This window comes from Triticum aestivum, chromosome 6B (genome assembly GCF_018294505.1).
Source record: "Triticum aestivum cultivar Chinese Spring chromosome 6B, IWGSC CS RefSeq v2.1, whole genome shotgun sequence".
NCBI classification, from domain to species: domain Eukaryota; kingdom Viridiplantae; phylum Streptophyta; class Magnoliopsida; order Poales; family Poaceae; genus Triticum; species Triticum aestivum.
The window spans coordinates 191,829,457-191,848,702 of record NC_057810.1 but is presented as its reverse complement, the minus strand read 5'-3'; the positions used below and the strand labels follow the sequence as shown (position 1 = coordinate 191,848,702).

Sequence of the window (19,246 nt, the reverse complement as noted above, 5' to 3'; positions counted from 1 at the left end):
CAGAAAATGTGGATGCATGTGTACCCCCGAGCATGACTTTTAATGTGGAAGAAGTGAATACCTTTGTTTTCTGTACTACATTTTAGTTTGGCTTTTTGTTTTATTTTTGCACCTCTAGCATGGCTTTTAATGTGGAACGTGAGTGCAATGATTTTGTTATTATGATTTTTCATGGTTGTTATTTTGTCATACCATTTTACGGGTGTGAATTTCGTACCAAACTTTTGAGGCCAGGAAGGGGGTTGGTACAAAGACATTTTCATGTCAGAGAATGCGTGTTATGGTCGATAGTCCGTTGGTGAGAGAGCAAATCAAACATCACCCAGTCGTTCATTTCTAAAGTTGGAACTAACTCTAGATAGTCTGCTTGTTTCTAAGATTAGGAAGATATCTCTTATGATTTACTTAACGGTTAGACTCAACTGATATGTCCACGAAACAAAAGTATAAATAACTAGCTTTATGAGAAAGCAAATGGCGTGTCATTTGTTGATTCTGGTGCAACGGTGTGAGGCACGGGCGGCAGCATAGATGCCCTCCCCTAAAAGTGTGATAAGTAGAATTGTTTTGTCATAACCGAATGCCATATCACTTGAAATTGAGTTATTGTACTAGGAGATGGGTCAAATTCAAGAGTTACTATACTAGGGGATAGTGTAGCCTCACTAACATCAGATAAAAATACTCATATGTGGAAGAACATGTACAATACTTCTAATTGTGGTACACTAAAACAAAAGGCATCGTTGCGGGAGAATGTTTTCCCATTTGTTTTCAAAATTGGTTTCTCCCTAGTAAAATGACTATAATTCACTAATAAAAGTTCTTATCAACCAAGCGAACAATGCCTGTTGGGCCGATATAACAACACCGCTTATTCAAAACAAATTATGTCGTCACGACATAAAAGTAAGTCGCGTGCTTTCCATATAGAAGTATTCCACTCCTACATTATTGATGTCTAATACAACGGAGTACATTGATGACATGGTTCAAATGGCTTAAAAACAAAATACTGAAATAAGATGTGCACACCATGATTGAATGAAGGGATTGAACAAATGAAAGTAATCAATACACTGTTTTCTTTTTTGTTTTGATAAAAGAGAGGCCTCCCGGATTTCCACTAGAACGCAGGTGTGCGGCGGGGGGTAATGTCGGGGTCCTGCTTTCCTCATAGGATGGTTTGCTTCATGCCTCGTCGACACCAGCGACACCTGATGCACGATGGGGATCACCAAAAATGTAAACTAGCAATCTATTAATCAGGTCGAAAAGAAATATTACATCCATAGTCTGCAGTAAGGAAATTATCTAATGATGTGAGTAAACCTGCAATGTAGAAGCTCTCATATGCAAACATAGTCCCCCTTGGTGTTTCTCCCATGATCTTGGTGGATGTCTTCCTTTGATAATCCACTTCATATACCCCGTCAGCAGCACGAATGAGGATAACTTTCCTGTCCTCCATGACACACACAATTCGGCCTTGTGGCCTATGATGATTTATGATGTGGTCATCTTGGATGGGCATGATGGAAAGCAAAGGGATGGTATAGTTCATGGCCCAGGAAGATCCTTCATTGATGCCTCCAACCCTGGACCAAATCTCGAGCACTGAAGTGTTCAGAACTGCCAAGCCAAGAACATCATCGTCTAATGGCACGACGTGGACGTGGCGTCGGAATTTAAGAGATGGCATTGCTTCGGGCAACTCGATAGGGTGGAGCAGATTCTCAGCCATGTCGAAGGCAATGAGGAAGTTATTGGTCAAATGCCAATACAAAACATCACCGATCAACGTGCTTGGACGGAAATCAACCAGGCCGTCGAACCAAACTTGAGCTTGCGGGATATTACAAGCTTGGGTTACCGATGACCACCTTCTTACCTTGATTTCGCGGCCGGTGCTCACAATCCAGACAACAACCCAAGGCGACGAGTGACAGTTTCCATGGTGGTGGTGGGCGACACATACCACTGTGCCGTGGACATAGGCCAGTTCGCTGTGGGTGCGTGTTAATGTCTGATGACTAGTGATTGGATCCCACACTAAGAGCATAGGTACGGCCCCTCCAAGCAGCAAAACCTTACCATGGCGGCAAGCAAGAACCTCCCAGTGGCTCGTGGAGAGAGTGGGGAGGCGGTTGTCTGGATACAAGATGGGCAGGGTGAATCGAGGGACACCGACAACACCTAGATGCTGATCAAAAGGGAGGAAACGATCTGAGCTAGGGACGTTGGTGAAAAAACCCATGAGTGGTGTTACTTCGTGATGCTCCATCAGCCTCCTCAGGAACTTGCTAGTCCTGACAATGGAGCGCCACGTCCTGCACACGGCTGCTATCCTTGCAATGGTGACAGGATGTGGTGAAACTAGCACGAGGATGTTCCAAGTTATGTCATCAGTGATTTGAGACCACGAAGCGAGAGGGAGAGACACAGAGTTCATGCTTCTGCCATGTGAAAAAGGGTTAGGAGAACATTAGTAATTAACGAGAAGGCAATCTAACTTGTCGCATGACGATATTGAAATAGTGGTTTCTTCCAATGGTGATTTCTTTGTTGTAGTAATTAACAATAAGTCAATAGGTTAATACCTGACGATGGAGCCACATAATGAGCTCTTCACTTCGAGAACTTCTGTACAACATGGAGGCACCAATGAACAATTAGTGGGAGTAGTGTGTGTTGTTCTTATAGGAGAGCAAATGTTCTTAGCCAAATACCTCCTCCATCCCAAATTAAGTGTCTTAGACTTAGTACAACTTTAGTACAAAGTTGTACCAAGTCCAAGACAATTATTTTGGGACGGATGGAGTAGATGTTCAAATTATGGAAGCATGCAAACACATAGAAGAAATGGGAGAGATGAAATATAAATGCTACATGTAAAGGAAGAATTTGAGTTTGCACATGTCTCCGTAACCTTTAACATTTCTAAAGTGCACTCTAGTTGGTTGTTTGGATAATATCAACCAGTTTTAGTAAAGCTTGTTTTAAGAAGATTTTTGTTAATAATCTGATCAAGTATACGTTTACAAAAAAATCATGCTTGGATTAAAAAAAACTTGAACTGGTTTGTAGATAACCATGTTTGACTTTATGTTGATGTAGGTTGTTAGATGTGGAAAATGGATTGGCCTAAGAAGTAGGATCAAGGTTGTTGAGGATAACATAAACATATTTATTCAAATATATGTAATAGTTGTTTTCCAAAAACTTGGTTTTGGGTTTTACAAAAATTAGTTCTAAATATCATCAAGTTAGTTAGAAAAAAACTAAACAACCACTTATGGTTGCTTGGCAGCAAATTCGATTGCTAGAGCTATGAGTTGGCAACCAACACGCCAAGCAATGCAAGGGTATGCGGGAGGTGTCCAGTCAACCCACCATGTATGCACCAGGACCCCCATGACTCCTCAACACAGAAGGAGATTGATGTCATTGTATACATGGAGGATGAAGCTAAGGAGTTCCATGACACCACCCCTAGCCCACACCATTGAACCCACTATGCAAAAGAAGGCGTAAGATTTCAAAGAGGTAACTCAGTCACATTCTGTTACACACTCTACGATTACTAGCATGATGACCCAGGGCTTCACCCAACTATTACATTTACATCTTTATATGCATTTGTTACTTTTATAATATTAGTTTATATTAGTCATATGATATTGATGGTTTTCTCTATATTATTCATGGTTTTTCTCTATATTGACTACACACACAAGTTTCCTACCAAGCTCATACGTGCAATTTGGGACTAGTATACCTGAAACGAATCAAGCAAGTTCACTACTCACTTAGCTAGGCTTACAACTAGTCGATCATGACACATACATACCTCGTGCCTTTCGAAAGCGCTCGAGAGCTTGCACGCCCCACCCTAGTATCTAGCTTGGTTTAGAATGATGCTGGGGTTACAAGGTCTTCGATGTCACAAGTACAAAGGGACAAAGGGAAGTAATGGCCCCCACTTGAATGGTGGGATCTTGATTCAACGAGCTGTGGGACTTCGGGCGCCTCACCCGAGGATCTAGCGAGGGTTGAAACAAAGCTCAGGAGGCTCGATTGTGCCATTAAACACACATTTTGTGGTCCCACCATATAACACAATAGATTCTGAGAATGACTAACTGAGTCTATGCATGTGAGCAAAACGATCAACATAACAATGAACAGTTTTGAATAACAATCCAAAGGCTACACCGCAAAAAAGACCAATTGTTCCTAGTAGGAAAAGGCTAAACTTGCTCCAGCACAAGTATCAAACGATTTTTCACCAACATATTTACATGTTGCACATCAAACTTACCAACATGAAAACCAAAGATCCTAGTAGGACACAACCAAAGCCACTCCAACACGACAAGCAAATGATTTTAGAACTAACTTGTTTATATTTCATATAGAAAAAAGGAAATGACAAAGCACACACTATGAAAGGATCAATACAACGGCCTCAAAGACTCCAGAGAGGCCTGAGTTATGGCACTAAAACCCTGTACCTTAACAAAGACCGTGGCATCTTTCTCCCATCATGCCACTATCTTACTCCTTTATGTCCTTGTAGGGGCAGAAGCTAGCATCTATGTGGAGATGGCATCTGCAGCACATTCTTATCCAGCATCATCATCAAAGTTGTGGCGGAAGCAACATCAAATGGTGGCAGACACTTCACCAGATGAATAACCTGGTTGGGAATATCCAGTATCTCCTTTAGTGCATGCTCAGACTTAGCTAGTGATCGGGGCTTATGCCCAATCGTCTCACCTGACGATCTTGACCCCTATTAGTTTTGGGTCATATCTAGTATTATGAGTTGGTACAACTCACTTAGGTACTGCTCATGCAACACGCATAGAAACAATGCTTTATCCCTAGATGTCCAGTCAAATGGTGCCCCTAGACGCATTTCGGGGAGAGCCAGCTAGCTCTGGGTTCAACTTTATTTCATTCCTAACCACAACTCACCCAATAGCATGATTATTGATGGTAAGGGAACCCTAATCATGGATAACATGCATCTAGGGTCGACAAGGACTTACAAGTTCAAGGTTTGTTCCTCATGGATCAACTCCTTGAGCTTGCATAACTTATCGCGAAGCCACTCAGCCTCCTCCCCCATATTTTCCACAGATGCTTGGAGGTCACTGCAGACTGAAACCGCCTTCTCCTAATGCCTCGCTCATGGCGCGTGAGCTCTTTCGACTTTTAACCATCGTATCCACCTCAAGACGTGCAAACTTGGCACGCTCCTCCGCTTGGGCACAAGCCAGGCACACAGAGATTCACCCGCTAAATAGGCTTGGGCTACTCCAAGGCAGAGGTGTTCAACCCCTGAGGGTCAGCAACACCCTGTACGGACTAGAAATCTACTCATCCAAAGTAAAGCAGAATCTAGAAAGCCAAGAAGGTAAATGATGAGTAAGGCAAACCTGCATGGCCTTAATTGCCTCCTAGAGGTAGGACTTGATAGCCCACAACCTTGCGACCGGTGAAGGACTGACAACTAGAGCTTCATTCCTAGGGGGCTCAGCCGCTGACAAAGGTGTCACCGCTTGTGGCCTTTAAACTCGCTCTTAGAGGGGTGGTGCCAGTGGTGACACAACCCACCGTGCTACCAACCAAAGCGTCCTCCAACAAGCTGCAATGAAGATAAGGCACCATCAAAACTCACTAAGTGAGTTTCACAAGGAAAATAGGGGATCAACATAAAGACAATTTGGAGCCTTGTGTGTGTCACACTTGAGCCGCCCTGGCGCTATGACCTCCTCCCATCGTTGCGACCAAAAAGAGAGAAACTAGATCGCTCCTCTGTGAAGAATAAACAAGAAAGCTTACAGAGTTCAAGCTAGACATGGTTGGATAGAAGTCGCTTTGAGAAGGTGCCTCCGGTCCAGGCATTGGTAGCAAGTGCCTCTAGTGCAGACGCATTGGCGGCTGACACCACCTCTTAGGCCGACGCCCCAAGGTCGTTGTGATCCTTGAACATGTGATACCATTTCTAACAATGCGTTTGGGAGTTCATCAAAACACATAATGAGAATAACTGAAAAGAGTCCAAAGGGGATAGAAAACACACGACTAAGTTCACTTTAGCCTAAGGATGCAGTCTTTGTCTTATGCATCCACCTTGATCGATGCTTCTGGAGCGTTGTGGTTCCTAGTCCTTCGACATCTTTCAGGGTAGACCATCTCGTTCACCCTAGCCCAAGGAACCTCCTATCAGGGATCTGTGCATTGCAAGAAGTGGATAATGATAATTTGGAATACCAGTTGCGGGAAGAAAGGATCGAGCAACTTACTGTTCCCATCATGGCAGGGGTCCAACCCACCATATAAACCTACATGGGTTCTACCCACTCCGTGAGGGGGCAATCTATCAGCAGATGAATTCACCAGTGACATGGACATCATTCAGCTACCAGTTTCGTAGGTCTTTGATGACAACTTACATCTCCCTGATGAAGTCGTGATCAACCACATGCACAGTCCAATCACCTAACCTGGAGCAGTCGCCCCATCGGACACGATGACCATCGTGTTGATGGTTTTATGTCATTATGGCTCCAAGAATTATGTGTTTTCACCTCGATGATGTCCTTGTTCTTACATGTTGGTGTTCACCTTCATAAAGCGCAAAAAAGATGATGACATAATTCCAGATCCAGAAGTATCCCAAGAAAACCCTCACACGAATGTACAAAGGGAGAAAGAAAGACCACCGAATTTGGGGTTAGATGGTACAACAGGATTCTACAGAATGCAACACTGAAAGAAGGAGGGACAATGAAAAATTTACAACGCATAGCATGTCATCGAGGAGGACCACCGCTGTAACACCTTCAGACATGAGGATACCACCCATTGAGAAGGCCACCCCTCGCAACAACATCCCCTCCTTGAACATGATGAATAGTTCCATGAGAACCAAAGACGATGACCAACCACAAGTAAGGATAGTGTTGGCCTCTCCCGACGCAAGTAAGGACACCGATATGATCAAAAGTGCACTTGCAATGCAGCACAATAGTTGGCGGCTGCGTGCTAAGGGCTCTCAATGACAACAGAGTCGGGGCGGTGCTCTGGGTGGTCATGCCGAAGTATGGAGAGGGAAATGAGGAGGATGGCTCAAGGACTTGGGGACAAAGTATGAAGGAAGCAATATAACCCAACAAGGAATGGGGAATAAAATATAAATCCTACAGACCATGCATCCTCGAAAGCCAAACCAATAAGAGATAAAGGTGCGGTGTGAATCAAGGCGATGAGGGATGCAACACAGAGATTCATATCACATCACCATCCATAATTCACTGGCCCCCTATAGGGTATGCCACATGGCAGCCGATCAGACCACCCACATGGCCACACAGAGGGAACAACTTCATCGGGCCTGATCAACACCAAGCAAGTTGCCCACCGACTTCAAATAGGGCAAACGGCTTGGGCAATATGCCCACGCCCGCATTTCGAATATTGATAGGGGGTTATCGTGGGGAAGTGGTTTCACTGTATTCTCATCCATGCATACCGTAACTTGAGTTGTAGTGCATGGTACGAGGGGCTCATGCCTGTGAGGTCAGTTACCTTAGACGTGCAAACCTGGTTGCCTTAAGGGGAGTCGTGCGACTACCAAAGATGGAGAAGATCAAGACTTGCACAACAAGAAGATCAAGGTGACGGACAACGACCACAAACCAAGACCCCTATATAAGGCACTCCCTCAGGACAAGGGGAGACCTTAGACTCCTCCGAAAATCAGAATAGTTTATTAGTTCATTAGTAGATCCGATTAAGGTTCTCCATCCAGATCGTCCACCTACAACGCCAACGACTTGATCCTCAACTTACCGAATAGTCCATTACACTCCCCATTGTAATCAAACTATGGTAGAATCTCATATAAGTAGGAGTAGGATTTTTACTCACCCGACGAGGGCCTAGCCTGGGTAAAACTTGTGCCTCGTGTCCATCTGGTAACCTAAGGCAACGTCCCATTACCATACAATTCTATGTAGGTTCATCGTATTGTTATTTTGTACTTGGCAAAACACTGTTAACATCAAGTTAAGCGACGGCTATTCCATCTCGTCCATAATTGTGGACATGATTGCTCGAACAGATTGACACGCTGGACCCACAAGACTTGATTGTTTACCATGTCAGCCATGACTCACCATGCGTTAAGTATACGATGCAAACACGCAACCAAGCCTCTTATCAAGCTGCACCCCAACATAAGATCTGCCCATGATACCTGACACTCATAGTACACATACTATCGCCGTTCCCACTTGTGTAAAAAGTGTCCCATCACAAAGCATCCAAAAAAGGAATACAACTACCAAATAGGCTTGAAGTGTTTATTATTTTAAGGTTTGATTACCTTAATTTTCACTAATGTTCAGGCTGCAAACTCAGGATGTGATAACATCCAACTATATGTCCTCTTCTTTATGCTTCCCAAGCCACCTTATGTATCTAATAGGATCACATGTCACGCAAAATTTTGAGGTTTTGCTATACTGGACTCTATATTACTCTCATTTTCATCCTCTGGATACCGTAATGAAACCTACCAATAATTTCATCAAATCAAGCTTGACATGCAGGTGCACAAAATTTCCTATTTCCTGAACATCTAGTTCCTGCTCGGAAACTTTTCCAACTCATGTAGTAAGATTGGCAACAAAACCCTTTGATCGATACCTAGGAGGACACTTGTGTAATCTAGATCCAAACCGCCATCCTATTCACTAAGAAATCCCTAAACAGGCGAGGACCGCCCGCTGTTATTTTCTGCCAATCTCCGAAACCAAAAGCTTGAACCGTGAAAATTAAATTTTCCTCAAGGGCGGTGAATTTCAATTTCACTTCCCGTGCATGCCACCGTCATGTTCGCATAAAATTTCACTTCCCTGAAATTCACCGTCCTGATCGCCAGACGAGAGGCATTCTAGCAACAAAGCTAGCACTAACAAGCAAAAAAAAAACAACAAAAAAACAACAACAAAGCTAGCACTAACAGGTTAACCAAACCAAACCAAAACAGACCCAACGACCGAAGTAAAGCACCAAACCAAACCAAACCAAACCATTTCGCAATCTCGCAAGCGACGCAGCCGCCTCCACCACCAGGAACCAGACCGCGCACGCCTCCTTAGCTCGAGCCCAGACCGGAGCCCTGTTCCGCCGTGGATCGCTGGAGGAGAGGACCACCGGCCGGATCCCGACGGGCCAGATGGTGGGCGACCCCCGCGGCGGGGGCGAGTAGCACGGCTGCGATCGGCGGCGGACGGATCGGCGGCGCCGCAAGGCGGCGGGGGCCACCATGTCTGCCGTAGTGTGCGGCAAGAGGTCCTCCATCTTCGCCGACGAGCTCATCCCTTCCTCTCCGCCTTCCCCTCCCCACCACCACCCTTCCAAGCGGGCCCGCTGCTCCCCGGCCCGCGCCTTCGACGACGCCGCCGCGGCCCACCGGCGGGAGGCGCTGCTCCACCACCTTCGCTCCCTCTTCCCTCACATGGATCCCCAGGTCTGCCGCCCTCGTTTGTCTAATTAATTTAGTTGCCGAGAGAGATTTATTTTGTAGGAATTGGCGTTGGACGCACGAAGGCGACTCTTTTCATGTGAATTTTGTGCTCTGTGGTTGGATTCTGCTGTGCCTGGAGCTGTGAATGAAATAGCGCTAATCTTAGTATTGTTGTGATGAGAGGTTGGTGTTTGGAAACCTGGGTGTGAAGATCCTCTGTTGCTTTGGTAGATTTGTGATATTTCTAATTCTCAAATGCTATGGTGTTGGATGCTGAAACCGGGTCCTTTTGTTGTGAAGTTAGGGCATTTCTACCCTCTAAAAATAGTGGAGTATCCGGCAAACTGCCGACGGGGGAGATACGAGCGGCTAGAGGCGGAGTCAATACCTGCATGCGGCGTGGAGGCGTTGCCGGGGCTGTGTGGTTCGGTACCCGGCCAATCCATGGCAAGGCGCAGTTGCCGGCGGCCGGAAGCGCCAAATCCGGCGGCGGTGGCGGCAGCCGCAGATCTACCAGTTGTGCGCTGGCAACGGGACGAGGAGGCACAGATCCGGGTGGTCAAGCACCGCGGCGGAGCCTACGGAGCATCCGCGGTGGCTGGCGGTGCCCGGCGGGGGGTGGGAGGGGCGGTGCCGGTGTAGATGCGGCGCGGGAGTGGGGCAGGGGAGGCAGAGGAGGAGAGGAGAATTTTTACTCAGCCGCCGAGCGGTGGAGTAAATATAGGGAGGCGCGGCGCAGATGAGGATAATTTATCCTCCACTACCGCCGATTGGGGATGCCCTTACGGTGGACCTTTGCTTAAACTTGATGTGGAAAGCGTTTGACGCAAAGCTATTTAGGCTATAGCTACTCAAGTGCTATCTTGATGAAATGGGTCATTAGTTACAAAGAGACTGTTCACTCAGAAGAGGTGAAGAGCTTAGTGCACCAGTTTGGAGAGTTTAAAATCACCCATTTCAGTAGGGATCAAAATAGGGCAGCTCATGAGTTAGCTCAATTTTTTTTGAAGAAACACAGGAGAAGTACGCAATTCATTCAGAAGGGGCGGCTGACAGCCAAACTGTACAAACCTATCGTGATGAGTTTTGGACCATGGACTGCTAGATCAAAAGCGGCATGAGTTAGCTCAATTTAGTCTGCGGCTTTCTGTGCTTTCACTTTGGGACCATGGACTGAGTTTTGTCCAGCTATTGGATGCTGAATGTAAACCTATTGTGATGCAATAGATCTCACCTTTTCCTCACAATAAAGAAAGAAAGAAATAGGGCAAAGCTTTGATGAATGTTACCTGACTTATTTGGTGATGAATGATGAATCAACTAATCGATAATAATTTGGATCATATTTATCAGATTCCCTTAAACCATTGTCAAACCTCTATTTCGGTCGAGAGATCTGGTTCACAGTTGGACCACGATCTTATTTTCTAAGGGCTGGATGAGAAACCAGCTACTAATGAACAAAGAAAACCAAGAGAACTAACCGAGAGAGGGATGCCGTCATGTCGGATCTAATGCCACGTCGCGCTGAAACCAATGGTCGACGAGTCGTTCTGGGGTAGCGACTCTTGACTAGTTGTGACTAGTCTAGACTCATGGTCGACTAGTCGACATGAGGAGCAGCAGCAAGCCAGCAACCAGGGGAGGAGGGGAGGAGCAGCAACCGGATCTTCATGATGAGGTGCAAATATCTTCTTCGTGAACCACATCTCTGATTAGTGAGCCGCGGAGGTATTACCAACCCTGAGGAGCCTACTTTTATGAAGTGGTGAATCTCCTCCAAACCTGGATCATGGACCCGGCAAATTGCGAGTCATGTATCATGGTTTGGATGATTATCAAGCAATCTAATGATAGCCTTCTATTGTCAATTAGGAGGTTTCTCTTTCAGGATGTGTTGTGACAATATTGTGTCTACCTTTAACTAGTTTACATCTTGCTAGGACTTCCCATCACAAAATTTGACATTCTGAGCATTTTCTCAGTACCTTGGATATCCCTTCTTTGCGTATTGCATTTCAGGTAATGCTAAATGTCACTATTTTTTTGCGCATATAATGCTCTGAGCAGTTTCGGATCTTATATATATGTAGTTGGGATTTGTCATTTCTTCGTAGTTGTCAGGAGATGCTTCTCTATTGTGTCCCATATATGTTTTCCCTCTTTTCACTAACTCGTACTCCCTCCGTCCCCAAATAAGTGACTCAAGTACAAAGTTGAGTCACTTATTTTGGGACGGAGGGAGTACTAAATAGCGAGCTATTCCCTTCTTTTTGACACTCGACTTTCCAATCAAAGTGGTTGTAAGACTCATAAGGATCTAGTTTACGAAGATCCCATTGTATTCCAGAAGTTCGTAACGTCGGTCTGATAAGCCCTAATTTACTGCCTCTTATCCATTAATAAAACCTACTCCTTCAACTCGCTCTAGAAAAAGGGGATTCTGTGCAATACGTTGTTGATCTTCAACAATTTTTAGAAAAACAGGGAGTCCTCCCCGGTTCCATTATATGTAATGAAACCCACACCATAACAAGCTTGATCTTCAACAATTCCGCGTAAAAAATAATCACAGAAATCTAAACATTTATTGATCCATCTATAAGGTGGATTGGCAGCCTCTGGATGATTGATGAGATTTTATGGATAGAGAGCCAGTTCCAATAGACTTATAGAACCAACGTTCCGTTTGCGTGCCTTTCCCTGTACTTCAAAGTCGAACACAACTGCTGCTACATATAAGGGAAGTGTTTGGCTAGATAATTTCAATAAAGACACTTTCAATTATTTTGTTATATGTAGATTTGCTGGAAACTGTCATTCCATTATTTTAGTTTCTTTTATTGAACTATGTATTTATCTTACTCTAATTGAGATAATTTTTTTACACCTTCTTACCAACTATAATAAAACTAGCTGTTTGGTAATTGCTTACCCATCCTTTTTTTAGCATGGCAAACCTTTGTAAGTGGTGTGTATGTATTTGTGCCTGAACAGCTGGCATTTTCCCCCATTAATTCTCAATATTGCTGCAGCCTTCATGTAAATGTGCCATTCATAGAAATTTCCTTATCATTCTTTTCTATTTATCTACACCTGCTCTCATGCTTCCATTGTGACAAGTGTATTTCCCTGGTTAGCATTTTTTGCTCTATGAAGCTGGGGATCTTGTATTGGAACTTGTGGTTTTCATTTAGACTGGCATGGTTAGAATGTTTTTGTGATTAAATAGTGATTTCTCATTGTAGCGATATGATATTGATATTGCTTATCATAATGATTCCAGTTGCTTGAAAGAGCTCTTGAAGCATCTGGAGATGATTTGGATTTTGCAATAAGGAGTTTGAATGACCTGCGCCTGGAGTCAGCTGAGGCTATCTTTTCAGCTGCTGTTGGTGAACCTGAGAATGGCCTGTCAACAGCCCTTAAGTTAACGGCTGAAGGTATGGTGATTGAATTTACATTAGAAGGTGGTTGCATGCTAGACATTCAAGCACAATTCATCGCATTTAACGTGTTTATTTATTGATAAAAACTTGTTCGATAAGTGAAACAGTATGCTTAATTGCTCTGCTTGATGTTTTGCAACAATGGTAGTCAGTCTGATCAAATAGGCATCTTTCCCTAAATTCCTTGATCGTTCTGCTTGGTGTTTTACAACAATGGTAGTCAGCGTGATCAAATAGGCATCTTTCCCTGAATTCCTTAATTGTTCTGCTTGGTGTTTTGCAACAATGGTAGTTAGCATTATCATAGTCTGCATGCACTTTTCATGTATTTGTGTCCCGTGTAAAAGACATATTTTAATTTTTGTTCTGTCATGTCTATCATGCACATTGTGGTTATTTGAAATAGACTGCATGCCTTGTACTTCATGTACACTGCATAATCTATGCTACTCAATTTTCAATTGGTATTATCTGGCATCTTTAGTATTCCTGCAAAAATGTCTTATATTAGTGTACAGAGGCAGTACTAGTTAAGCTTTTATTACTTCCACGATGTCTATTGTTTGGCAGCCTACTTATATCGCTATATCTTTATGAATCATGTATCCCTTTTATATTAATGGAAACAATTTTCGATGTTGGACAGGTAATGGCCAATTGGATGCTATTAGTGGAAATCCACCTGCGACAGATAATTGTCAGACAAATCACCATAGCTCTGAATGGGTTGAGCTATTTGTTAGAGAGATGATGAGCGCCTCTGACATAAATGATGCACGGGCTCGTGCATCAAGAGCTTTGGAGGTTATTGAAAAGTCCATCATGGAGCGGACAGGAGCCGAGGCAGTGCAAAACTTGCACAAGGTACTATGAATACACTTGCATAATATTCACGATTTACCTCTAGGGCTTAATGTTTTCACTTGGCCATAGGAAAATACGATGCTAAAGGAGCAATTAGCAATAGCTCTTCGAGAGAATGCTGTTCTGAAGCGGGGGGTTGCAATCCAACATGAGCGCCAAAAAGAGTTTGATGATAAGACACAGGAGGTTCACAACCTAAAGCAATTGATTTTGCAGTATCAGGAACAACTAAAGACTCTCGAGGTACTCTCCAGACCTTGCTTCTTTGGTTCTTAGCTATCCATTTCACACCAAGGGTTGGGTTTTAATTTATCTTTTGCGAACCACCTGTCATTGCAGATCAATAATTATGCACTTAGGATGCATCTACAGCAGGCTCAGCAGAACAGTTCAATGCCCGGGCGTTTCCACCCTGATGTTTGCTGATAAGCTTTCCATCCTGATGTCAGAACAGTATTTTTGTGTGACCTGAAGTGTGAGGATAGTGTATTGCTATCAGACCTAAACTACAAGGATCGATGAAAAATAGCGTGTTGATGTTTATTTCCGTGTGACATTGAATCTTTACGTTTGTTCATTTTCTGAAAGATGATTGTATCAGAATCTCTTGTTTACTGCTCAGTGTCTGCTTGATATGGGGAAATAAATTGAGCAGAATTAGGGCAGGACGGCCTGATAGCCTGAAAGCCCAACATCTGGACCGGTCTTGAGTGTGGGCTTAGCTTTTCTGCCCAAAGCCTGCCCTGAAAGCCTGAATGGGATTAAAATAATTATTTTGAATGAAAAATAGGAATACTAGTATACAAAAATATCTTGAAATTATTATTTAACTTAAAAAGTGCATTCTTCAAAAGTTTTTGGTTGGGCCAGACTTTGGGCCTTGGGATTTTGACTTGGGCTTTGCCAAGCCTGGCTCGGGGTATGATCAGGTCTAAGTAAAAATACTTTAGTACCAGTCGAGGGGAGAGACGTGGTCTTAGGCCCCTCCCAATGCTCCACCTAGTATGGGTGCTAAGCATGCCACGTAGACGAAAAATCTGATGTGGCAAGGCAATTAAAAGAAGAGAGATGAGTTTGATGACCCCACGAAGAACCAATGCCAAACGCGCGAACCTAGGCAAAACATTTAAATGAAGCAAATTCACCAATGCATGAAAGAATTTAGTAGCTAAATCATTAAATGAAGGGAGCTTAGCTACAAGAAGCTAACCACCTATGCATTGGGGAGTTTGATTGCTAAGCTATTTAATATGCTTAGCACCCCATCTAAGCATCGATCCAAATAGGATTCGCCGCCTGCTTGATATGGGGAAATAAATTGAGCAGAATTAGGGCAGGACGGCCTGATAGCCTGAAAGCCCAACATCTGGACCGGTCTTGAGTGTGGGCTTAGCTTTTCTGCCCAAAGCCTGCCCTGAAAGCCTGAATGGGATTAAAATAATTATTTTGAATGAAAAATAGGAATACTAATATACAAAAATATCTTGAAATTATTATTTAACTTAAAAAGTGCATTCTTCAAAAGTTTTCGGTTGGGCCAGACTTCGGGCCTTGGGATTTTGACTTGGGCTTTGCCAAGCCTGGCTCGGGGTATGATCAGGTCTAAGTAAAAATACTTTAGTACCAGTCGAGGGGAGAGACGTGGTCTTAGGCCCCTCCCAATGCTCCACCTAGTATGGGTGCTAAGCATGCCACGTAGACGAAAAATCTGATGTGGCAAGGCAATTAAGAGGAGAGAGATGGGTTTGGTGACCCCACGAAGAACCAATGCCAAGCGCGCGAACCTAGGCAAAACATTTAAATGAAGCAAATTCACCAATGCATGAAAGAATTTAATAGCTAAATCATTAAATGAAGGGAGCTTAGCTACAAGAAGCTAAGCACCTATGCATTGGGGAGTTTAATTGCTAAGCTATTTAATATGCTTAGCACCTCATCTAAGCACCGGTCCATTGGGAGCAGCCTTATGTTGATTTGTGGGGTGGTTAGAATCGCGACAACGATGATTTCATGTGAGGAAGTGGGAATGGAGGTCAAGCCTAGAAAAGACATTGGAACCTGAAATTGAGACCGTGCGAAATAAATGAGCTTAGTCAAGATGAATGAGACAGTTTTTTTAACAGATTCAACGAGAATCCGCTGCCTCACCGGCTTCTTCTAGAACTTCTTCAGGACACCTAAAAAAATTCAACATTGGGACCCGACAAATGAAGCTGGGCGAAATAAATGGCAGTAGTGAGCTTAGGGTGTGTTTGGTTCTGATCACCGGGTGGAACGTAACGGGTCCGTCCCATGCCTGGCAGCCAATTTGTGCGTCGACTACATAAACGATGCTATCATGCACTATAGCATCAGACAAAAATGTTGCCTCAACAGGATTGACGATGAGCCATAACCATGTATGGCGACCGGATTCCAGATAGATTAATCCCATGTTGAACAAGGCAATGAGCATGTAATCCATGTAGTCTTCTGATGGTGTGGGAACTTCGCATATTACAACTTTCAGCAAACAGAGGTCGAGCCAAAAGCTTGACGCTTCTCGTGCATAGGCAGGAGTGTCCGACGGGGCACAAGGCTCGATGGCGGTGGTATCCAACGATGGAAGGGTGATCTCCCGCTGGGTGTAGATATCCACGAGACACCACGGACTACCAGATTGGTGGATGAGGACGATCCGGTTGGCCTTCATGCCCGCCCAGTAGTGGCCGCGCATGAAAGACAGGTGGACGGGTAGTGGTAGCATGTCGAGGGGCACCACAACAACCTCCGTAGGATCATCAAGTCGGTGTCTGGGCTACCTGCGAGGATCGGGCATCAGCAAGCAGGGTGTCTTGAAAAGAGTCGACTGGTTGCAGACGAGTAGACGGCACAAAGACACCGAACATGCGGCCAGACGGACGGTGCTGAGTAGGTCCATACGATTACATATCTGCTCCAAGAGAACATCGGGGAGGGAATTCCAATCGCGGCTCTGCGTGTCAGTCGGTTCTGCCATTGGGGTTTTCGGTGCCTGCGAGCCAGCGGGGAAGTGGATTCGGGCGGGCGAGCGAAGAAGCTTCTCCTCGTGTAGCTGAGCAGTGAGCGGGGGGATATGGTACGTGCGAGCTACCAAGGAAGATGGCGCGAGCAGGCGAGCAGTGAGCGGGGGGAAATGGTGTGCGGCCGATGATGGGGAAGACAGGAGGAAGAAGAAGAGAGGGGAAGAAGAGTGAAAGACGGGGAAGAAAGTGCATTAAATCTCAATTCTACTAGTACTATTACTAGGATATACCGTCCTTCGGAGTGTAAATAGTTACACAGATGACATGTGGGTCTACCTCATGAGGGCCCATATGTTAGTTAATGGAGGATAGAGATACGTAGGCATATTTGCCAAAGCGTGCTCTACCGGCAAACATGATGGCAGTACTGGGTAAGGCTGATTTAGTAACACCAACACGCTGGTTCAGCTTATTAATTAAGTGTCCCATCTGCTGTAGCGTGTATTGTCACTTCACTGCGAAGACTAGTTGAATAGTTCTCTCTGACCGAGATGGGGAATAATGGACCGCGAAGACTTCCTTTCTACAGTATCCCTGTGCCTCTACGCTCACTTCACTCATTTTGCTCCGTACGCAGTCACTTGTTGAAATCTATAGAAAGACAAATACTTCGTATTTGGGAGGGAGGTTTTTACTCCGTATTTGGGAATAAAGGGAGTATCACCATATGGAGGGAACAGAGGAAGCTTGAAATATGAACATGTCAATGGGAGGGAATAAGCCTCATGCATGCATGCATGCATGCAACATGCAACACTCACACGTACACATGGACGCACGCAACACTCACGCACCCATGTGGCACACCGCACACGATGCAACACACACGCTCACGCTCAAGTGCTCAACCTACTCCCTACGTCCGTGAAAGACTGTACATTTAGAGATTTACACATTGACCAGGGCATAATTAACGCCCAAAAGTAGCAGACTTATGTGTGCATGCGACCATCGAGAGAAAAAAAATTAAATGAAGGTTGTTGCATGCTGTAATTAAGGATAGGCATGTAGCCTATACCTAGAGCACAAGTTGGTGCATTAATCAATCAATATCGATTTAGATTAAATGCTAAATGCATTGGAAGTGTAGATGTACTACACTCTTTGTTTTTTATCTGATGTACACTCTTTGTTGGAAGACCGAGGGAGTACACGTGCATGCACTCACATACACAACCAGGGTGGTTCGCGCGCAAGGGTTGGACTCCTGTCACGCCTGTGTAAAGTTTTGTTTAACTGATTTCTTTGCTCTGCCAACTGATAGGTGGGACCTAGAAACCAGGTGACAATTTAACCAGTCAACAAAGTGCCACGTCGACTATGTGTCCGGTCACTAGGGTGCAATACGGTGCTCTACGATGAGCTAGTGATGTATAATCACCGCAAAACCATATATAGTGACCGTAAAGAGCGTATTGTTACATACGTTGACCGCCAGTGTATTTTTCTCGTTTCAAATTAAGCCCATATTAACCAGAAAGGACGCAGTATGGACTAGTACTAGTGCTGCTTTGATGTGTCCCGTCAACTCGCCGAATGAGGAGAAGCTTGCTTACTACGCCTCTCCCTCGCCCACGCGTGCGGTGGCTCGCAGGACGAGGAGAGGGTTTTGACTATAGCACCCTCTCCCTCTCCCTCTCGCGGTGGACGTGCATCAGTTCAATCAGTGTCAGATTGCCAAAAGCATATTGTACTATAGTATCATCATTGTTGGACCTTCCGAAGAGGCGAAGAGCCAAGTGCAAGGTTCACACGAGTACGGACTGTTGAGCCTCCCGAAGAGGCAAAGAGCCAAGCGCAAGGTTTTATAGGAGTTGTCGTCCTAGTAGGAGTATACTACAACTATAGCGAATGATACTACTGTATGATTCCGCCATGTCACCTATATCCAAAGCTGTGCCACCTTTTTTTCTCAAAGAGCGTGTTGGAGCCTGTGCAACAATGATAATCCCCAAGTGCAGAGAATCATCGTAGCAATTTCCAAAGGTGGAAGGGATAAGTATGAAGTGTCGAACCCACAAGGAGCTAGAGGTAAGATCAATATTCTCTCAAGTCCTATCTGCCACTGATACGACTCTACGTACACCGAACGTTTGCTTCCAACTAGATACGAGAAATAAAACTACGTTGTGGGTATGAAGAGGATAACTTTGCATGATATCGGAGAGCTAAAATATAAAAGTAGGTGCTATTATCATAAAGTTAGAATATATTACTAAATATTATAAATAGCGAGTGTGGAATAATGATGGATCGGTATGCGGAATTATCCTAGGCAATTGTTAACAAGACCGACAGTCGTCATTGCAATTTCATATGAGGGAGAGGCATAAACTAGCATACTT

The 19,246-nt window shown here is 44.5% G+C and overlaps 2 protein-coding genes across 2 annotated transcripts; one reads left to right on the top strand and one right to left on the bottom strand.

Moving 5' to 3' along the window:
• Nucleotides 1–871: 871 nt before the first annotated feature.
• On the bottom strand, nucleotides 872–10,229 carry LOC123136521 (uncharacterized). The gene is made up of 4 exons (XM_044555918.1): nucleotides 9,933–10,229; nucleotides 2,601–2,643; nucleotides 1,333–2,456; nucleotides 872–1,217 (listed from the first exon to the last, which is right to left on the bottom strand). The coding sequence occupies exons 1-4, from the start codon at nucleotides 9,988–9,990 to the stop codon at nucleotides 1,192–1,194; spliced, it is 1,251 nt and encodes a 416-aa protein (XP_044411853.1). The 5' UTR covers nucleotides 9,991–10,229; the 3' UTR covers nucleotides 872–1,191.
• On the top strand, nucleotides 9,086–14,471 carry LOC123136522 (uncharacterized). Its single transcript, XM_044555919.1, has 5 exons — nucleotides 9,086–9,547; nucleotides 12,831–12,987; nucleotides 13,640–13,857; nucleotides 13,927–14,100; nucleotides 14,197–14,471. The coding sequence occupies exons 1-5, from the start codon at nucleotides 9,344–9,346 to the stop codon at nucleotides 14,281–14,283; spliced, it is 840 nt and encodes a 279-aa protein (XP_044411854.1). The 5' UTR covers nucleotides 9,086–9,343; the 3' UTR covers nucleotides 14,284–14,471.
• The last annotated feature ends 4,775 nt before the right edge of the window (nucleotides 14,472–19,246 follow it).